This window comes from Nicotiana tabacum, chromosome 20 (genome assembly GCF_000715075.1).
Source record: "Nicotiana tabacum cultivar K326 chromosome 20, ASM71507v2, whole genome shotgun sequence".
Lineage (NCBI taxonomy): Eukaryota > Viridiplantae > Streptophyta > Magnoliopsida > Solanales > Solanaceae > Nicotiana > Nicotiana tabacum.
Window position 1 is genome coordinate 103,473,305 of NC_134099.1, and position 7,681 is coordinate 103,480,985.

At 39.1% G+C, this 7,681-nt stretch overlaps 1 protein-coding gene across 1 annotated transcript; it reads right to left on the reverse strand.

The window, feature by feature from the left end:
• Nucleotides 1-310: 310 nt before the first annotated feature.
• Nucleotides 311-3,918, reverse strand: LOC107826922 (uncharacterized). Its single transcript, XM_016653968.2, has 2 exons — nt 813-3,918; nt 311-693 (listed from the first exon to the last, which is right to left on the reverse strand). Exons 1-2 carry the CDS (start codon nt 3,916-3,918, stop codon nt 311-313), a joined length of 3,489 nt encoding a protein of 1,162 aa, XP_016509454.2.
• Between the last annotated feature and the right edge of the window lie 3,763 nt (nt 3,919-7,681).

Consider the following 7,681-nt stretch of genomic DNA (forward strand, 5'->3'; position numbering starts at 1 on the left):
CAATACAGGTTCGAAGTACGTGAGCTACACCTAGTGCCTTTGCTCAACATCATGTGTTGTCTGCCATGCCTTCCACATTAAACCATGTGTGCACATTAAAATATTATTATAAATCAGAAAAAGCCTCAAAGCATGGTTCCCTGCGTGCTCATTGTTCCCAAGCACTTCCAGCTGTTGTGTACACGATCAGCACATTATCGTAAAATATTATTCTTGCTTCATCGATTGAAGCTTTGTGGAAGCACGTGATCTCCAGCAAAATGAGTTGTTTGTCATGCCTTCCACCTTAAACCCTGTGTGCACATAAAGATTATTTAATCCTAAAGTGTATTGAAGCATGTGTTAATAACACATTGGCCTTTGTTGCCTGCTTTTCTCGAAAAAACATATTTGCTGCACATGCTAGTTGTGTTTCCAAAGCCATTTGCTTTTTGTTGTGCTCGAAATGAGGAGTAACCAATTTTATATTCCCAGATTCTATTTGTAACTGAACAATGCGTGTGATATTAAACACTTTTGCACCATGCTGGTTGTATATCCAATGAACTAAAAGCACACTTTCACCCCATGCTGGTTGGGTTGCCATGCCATTAGTCTTTTTTGTTGTGCTCGATTGTTGATGTTTTTTTTGTTCTTTTGCATCAGTTATGTCGAAAGTTGCAGCATGGAGGGGCATAAGCATTGTAGTGGCACCTGCATTAGATAAAAGAAAGTTAGAAATACCAACCCTTATATCCTCCTCCCTTAGGATTTGAATATATTGGTCGATTAAGTTATGCCTCCTGCTCTTCCTTTTCTCTTTGCTTCCTAACTCCTGTTCACCTTCACCCTTAGATTTGGACATTGTAGCTTATCTTCATTAACAAACCTCCTTCCCTGTGCATCTAGATGCCAGAATTGTTGGTATTCTATTTCTCCATTATCTAAAGCATAATTAGCCAAGTGATCTGCCAACTTGTTGCCCTCCCTATGAATATGAGTAACTGTTGAATTGCCCCCATTCATTAGTTGCATCATTTCCTCTACCTGCTCAGATATGATCCATGGTGATTTCCAGATCCCATCCATTATCTTTTTTAATAACATTGAGTCAGTTTGAAGCCATACATGAGAGTATTGTTGAAATCTGCAGAACCTTAGTGCTTCTACCATGGCCTTCGCTTCAGCTACTGTGTTTGTTGTTTCCTCAATCTCTTTCCCTACTGACTTGACTATGTCACCATTTTCATTTCTTATACAAAAACCTATTGAGCTCCTGCCTGGATTTCCCCTCGATGCACCATCCGTATTAACTTTTAGCCATCCTGCACTTGGAAATTCCCACATGACTTTTGTAACCTTAAGTTTAGGAGTGAAATTTTCCATCACTTCTAATAGATCTTGCCATTTGTGAGGCACCCTGTCCATCCCCGGCTTTCTCACTTTCACCAGTGCCTGGAGATTTGATGAAACTTGATAAATCACCCTGCTAGTTGTCACCGCCTCCCCATACTTCATACTATTTCTTCTTTTCCAAAGTTCCCAGACTACGCATGAGGGGATTGCTTGCATTACTAGTTTTAACCTTAAGCACACATTTGCAGTCCAACATTTTGTGATTGCTTGGTGCAATGTAAGTCCCTCCACATTTATTCCTGCCCTCGATAGAAAATACTTCCAAGTTGTCTTTGCAGTTTCTGATCTAAAAAACATGTGTTGAAGAGATTCTTCGTCAGGCTGTACACAACACCAACATTTTGACGACATGCAGTAACCTACCCTTTTCAAGAAATCATCTAAAGGTAGCTTTGCTTTCCACACTTTCCACATGAAAAATGCTATTTTAAAAGGCAGTCCCTTTACCCAAATCTTTCTATAAGCTATTCTTGGTTCGTCTCTTCTTCTCGTATACTCCCATGCTGACTTAACACTGAAATATCCTCTTGTTTCCAGCATCCAAAAAGGCCTCTCAAGAACCTGCATTGTTGAAGGTGGTTTGATTTTCTCCAGAATGTGTACTGCTAAGTCTTCAGGAAGTATTTGAAATAGCCTGTCCACATCCCACTCACTATCTAAGGTAACATCATGTACATTATGTATATTTTCATCAATGCCAAAGTCCTGAGGAACTAAAAAATATAGTGCCCCAAGACCTGTCCAGTTTTCATACCAGAATAGTGAGGATCCCATTTTTGTTTGCCATAGGATTTGATGTTCAATCAGATCTCTGCATTCCAACATTTTTTTCCAGATGTGAGACCCCCTTTTCCACGGAACAATTATAGAGTTTAATTTTTTACAGTATTTTTGACATACGAAAGAGCTCCATAGGCTTGGTTTTGTTCTGAAATTCCACCACAACTTGTTGAATAATGCCTTTGCTACATCATGCAGTGACCTGAAACCTATTCCTCCTTCCTCAACTGGCATGCATGAAGTATTCCATGAAGCCCAATGCCTACTAGTTCCTCCTACAGTGCTGCTCCAGAAAAACTGAGCAAACAATTTGTGCAACCTATTTATCACATACTTTGGAGGGTTTACAGTTGATAGTAGATGCATAGGCATGCTTTGCAAAACATGGGATATGAGAACTGCCATGCCCCCTACTGATAATAACTTGCCTTTCCATGATTGCAGTTTGTCCATTACCTTTGTAATTAGGGGCTGATAGAATTCCAGCTTTCTCCTTGCATAAAATATCGGGCAACCTAGATATATGATAGGGAAATCATTCCTATGAATGCCTGTGATCCTTTCCACCTTGCTGACCACTTCCATGTCTGTTAAATGATGTAGGTACACAGCTGATTTGGTCTTGTTAACAATCTGCCCAGATGCATCTTCATATGCCTTTAGCACTTGCATAATCAACATCAGAGATGTTTCATCTGAGGATGAGAAAATAATCATGTCATTTGTATATGCCAAATGATTGATCTTTGGACTCCACTTTGGCATCCCAAATCCACAAAAATACAGGTTAGTATGTAGTGCATTGAGACCCCTAGATAATGCTTCTGCTGCCAATATAAACAAAGTTGGAGATACAGGATCACCTTGCTTTATTCCCCTTGAGGACTTAAAGAAACCATGAGTTTGACCATTGATTAGAATAGAATACCAATTGTTTGAAACTAATCCAAAGACAATCCCTATCAACCTTTCTGTAAATACCATCTTTCTTAGAACCTTGGTTAGGAATAGCCAAGATAATCTATCATAAGCTTTGGTCATATCTAGCTTCAGGATGACATTAGGTCCAACCTTAGTTCTAAGCCTAATGTCAGTCACTATCTCCTGAGTTAGAAGGATGTTTTCTACTATATTCCTTCCCTTAACAAAACCCGCATGTTCCTCCGATATCAGACTTGGGAGAAATTTCAGTAGCCTTTCATGTACCACCCTTGATATAACCTTATTTGAAAAATTACTGAGGCTTATTGGTCTTAAATTAGAAAAGGTGTTAACTTCTTTTTTCTTTGGTAGAAGAACTAGGTTTGTGTGTGTTACAAATTTGGGTAGCTCATGACCATTGAAAAAAGCCCTAACCATGTCGTACAGGTCATCCCCTATTAAGTCCCAACAAGAATGATAAAATTTTCCTGTCATACCATCTGGCCCCCCAGCACTATCCCCATTAAGTCCAAATACTGCCACTTTAACTTCCTCTTTTGTTGGTTGCTTAATCAATTCTGCATTCTGCTTAGTGTTAATCAGATTAGGAACATGCTCTACGATATCAAATGATGAAGGAGTAGATGCTTCTGTGAACTGTTCCTCATAGAATTTAATAGCTTCTTCTGCAATTTCTTGTTCTTCTTCAATCCAGGTTCCTCCACTGTTTTGAATTCTTTTAGGCTGAAGTCTCTTCCTCCTACCTCTCACTTGTGCGTGGAAGAACTTTGTGTTCCTATCCCCTTCTTTGAACCAAGTCATGCCTGCCTTTTGTTGCCAATATTTCTCCTCTAATGCAAGACATTTAATCAATTATACCTGAACCTTTTGTAGTATTTCCCTGTTCATCCCTATAGGATTTGCTTCAAATTCTGCTTCATGAACCATCACTACCTCCTCCATACTTGCTATCTTTTGGAAAATATCTCCAAACGTAGCCTTGCTCCACAATGAAAGGGCTTTCTTTAATTTTTTTAACTTGTGATTAAAAAGAATATAAGGATTTGCACTGAAATCAACAAACCAATTCTCTTTCACCACATCATTAAAAGTCACATGTTCCACCCAAAAATTCAAGAACTTGAAAGGTTTTTTTATAGGTGGAGTCTCAATATCACACTTCAGATACATTGGACTATGATCAGAACCAGTCTTTGACAAATGCTGCACCTCTATTCCTGGAAATGTTTGTTGAAACTCAACATTGGCCAAACATCTATCTAGTCTTTTGAATATACAGTCTTCCTCTGTTCTCCCATTCCACCATGTAAATATGCTGCCTTTAAATCCAAGGTCGAAGAGATTGCAAATGTTGATGCAGTGTCAAAAATCATCAATTTCATTCAATGACACAGGTAAACCACCAAACTTCTCTTCTTCGTCCCATATTACATTGAAATCACCTCCTACAAGCCATGGTGCTTCCATATCCCTTGCCATTGCATATAATGAATCCCATAATTCTATCCTCTCAATTGCATCACATTTTGCGTATATCAATGTTAGGACAAACTCCACATGCGATTCAGTATGAAACAATCTTAGTGTTAATTGTTGCACCATATTGTACATAACAGTTACCTCAAATACCTCATCTATAAAAGCCCAGATCTTGTTGGAAACATTTGAAATTGCCTGTGCAAGTCCTATCTTGTTTCTGTACCTTTCCAGTTTTTTTGCTTGTTGCTTTGGCTCCATTAATCCTACAAAATCATAGTGATTTTGCCTATGCATTTTTGTCAACCTTTCAAAGGCCTGCTGTGTGTTGACTGACCTTATATTCCAAATGAGAGCATTCATCACTGATTGCTGGATTTAGTTAGCGTTCTCCTTGTGTGCACCCCAGTTTTTGGTGCTGCAAAATTATCTTTTTGTTGCTTTTTCTTTCCTTTTGCTGCTGATTTTGCCTTTTCCACTTGCGTAGGTGATAAGTCACCTTTCCTTGCAGCATTCATAAGGTGTTGGGTAGTTGATTCTTGATCCATGTCGTATCCTGATTTTCCAGGTTCTTCTCCTTCTTCATTGTCTTCCTTCCCTCCTGATGTAGCTCCAAATGCATTCTTTTTAGGGACCAAAGCTTTCTCTTCTCCTCTTTTTAACAACTGCAACTGGTTTTTCTCCAATGTAACAGTAATATTTACTATTTCTGTTTTTTGTTTTGGTTGTTTCTCCTTCTCTGTTGTGTTGTGTCCTTGTGGGTCTTCTTGTGATTTCTGAACTTGATCATCTTCTATTCCTCCAAGAGCATTTACCTCTGGGCCTCTTCCTTCATAGTTACTAATTTCTGTGACTTCTGCTGTCTGAAAATTATTGATGTGCTCAACATTTTCTGATCTTTCATTTATTAAATTATTACCAGTTGTATTGTTTTCATTGGCATGAATCTCTCCATTTACACTTTGCTCATCTTCTTCTTTGTCATTCTCACAACTCATCAGCTTGTGCTCCTAGTGGTACTTCGTTCTCCTCTGAATCGTATTCCCTTTGTGCCTCCCATAGCCTGCCTCCACATTCTTGCACTCTTTCTTTAAATGTAGATGATTTTGACCCTTCTGCTTGAGAATTTGGATTTTTATTAAGTATCTTGTTCACTAATGTATCTTGTGATGGGATTTCCTTGCATGGTTTATTGATCTTCACTATTCCTTCTCCTCTTTTATCCTTGAAGCTTCTTTCTACCCACTATGCGGTATCATTTTTTGCTTTTGATGCCTCCTTTCCATTGACTAGACCATTAGTCGAACTAATCCCCGATGAGTTTAAGATGAAAAGCTTGTGCTGCTGGATTTAACTTTCCCTCATTATTGACCATATTTTTTGGTTTTTGCTTTGTAGATGCTTGGTTATGAAGTGCTGAACTGTTTGTTGCTACATTAGCTGCCACCATTGCCAATTGATTAACAGGTTCTTCCTCTTCATCCATCCCTTGTAATATTGCAAACTTGTTAGCTACTTGAACATGATCATTATCTTCATTGTCTACTGCCTCCAATTCCTTACCACTGTTGCTTTGTGCTTTTACTTGTCTCTCTACAGTGCTTGTACCCTAAATGTTGCCCCTCCAATATATCGGATTCCCCCTTATCTCAATAGTGCAGGAAAATGAACATGTGATTTTGTGTTTTGTTGCATGCCACCGCATTTCATATTGTGGAATTGCACAATTCATTCTTCTGAGCATAGTCTTGCAACATATTTGTGCACAAGCCTGTCCGATACACTGGCTGAGAAAGGCACAACGCCACTGCTCTAGAATCTGCAAGTTGCTTGAGTGCAACTTCAGCAGCTGATGGGTCTGTTGTCTTGTGATTTAAATCCAGGTAGAGAATTGCCTACATTTAATAGGCCGCTAAATTAGATGTAGTTCTCTAGGCCGAGGTGTGCCATTCATAATTGAATTCCTATGACCCTCGTATTAAATTTACAATGTAGACGTTCAAAATAATTATTTGTAGAAAAGCCTTTAGGTGCATTTAAGATACAACTGTGATTGTGTACACGTTTACGTGACATGATTATAATTTCTTAAAAACAAAACCAGAGTATGCTTTCGCGCAACTTTGGCCAAACTTTTCTTAACAAAGTGTCATCGATTGTGGAAACGTTTGCGTGACATGATTTTTGACGCGCCAAACAAATGGGTACACGTACGTGTGACCCATTTCAAGATAATTTCATTATTAAAAAGCGGTAAAATATAAATGTGCATATGTTCTAAAATCAGTAATAAAATAATTTTAATAAACCAAGTATGATCAAAGCGACCGTGCTAGAACCACAGAACTCGGGAGTGCCTAACACCTTCTCCCGGGTTAACAAAATTCCTTACCCAAATTTCTAGTTCGCGGACTGTAGTACAAAGTCAATCTTTTCCTTGATTCGGGATTCAAACCGGTGACTTGGGACACCATAAATCATCCCAAGTGGCGACTCTGAATTTTTAAACAAACAAATCCCGTTTTGACTGTCCTTTAATTGGAAAAAACTGGGGTGTAGGTAAAAAGGAGGTGTGACAGCTCTGGCGACTCTGCTGGGGATCGAACCCAGAATCTTTGGTTCAGGGTTCAAGAATTCGAGCTTGTTAATATGATTCTTCTTGGTTTATATTTTTTTTGTTGATATTACTGTATTCTGTGAACTTTTTGTGCTAAATGTTATATGTTTACCGCTTTAATATTATCTGGATTTTATATAACTGTCTTCTTACGCCACCCATATGAGTCTTCTGAAAATGGTGCATACGTTCGTGTAGCCCGCTTTTTCTGTAGAAATTATACCAAGTAGAACGAGGCTGGGCAAGCGACAAGGCCGGGTAGACTTCAGTGCTCTCGGTACGTCGCCCCCTCCTCGGCCCCAGTTGTCCGCTTGGGTAACCAAACTCTAGACCAAAACCCCAGGATTTAAACCTAGAAAAACACAGCCCATGCCGGATCCCTAGTAGGAACGTTTGTTTGCATCATGTGCATTTGACTTACGGGACTCAACACAGGGGTTGGGTCCGCCCAGGACAGGTGTGCCCGAAATA

Bases quoted from the DNA above. Each gene is read 5' to 3' on its own strand.
- LOC107826922 (XM_016653968.2), bottom strand. From the start codon at position 3,918: ATGACTTGGTTCAAAGAAGGGGATAGGAACACAAAGTTCTTCCACGCA. The intron at 694-812 runs GTTAGGAAGCAA...TATCTAATGCAG, and splicing joins AAGGGTGAAGGTGAACAGGA to GTGCCACTACAATGCTTATG.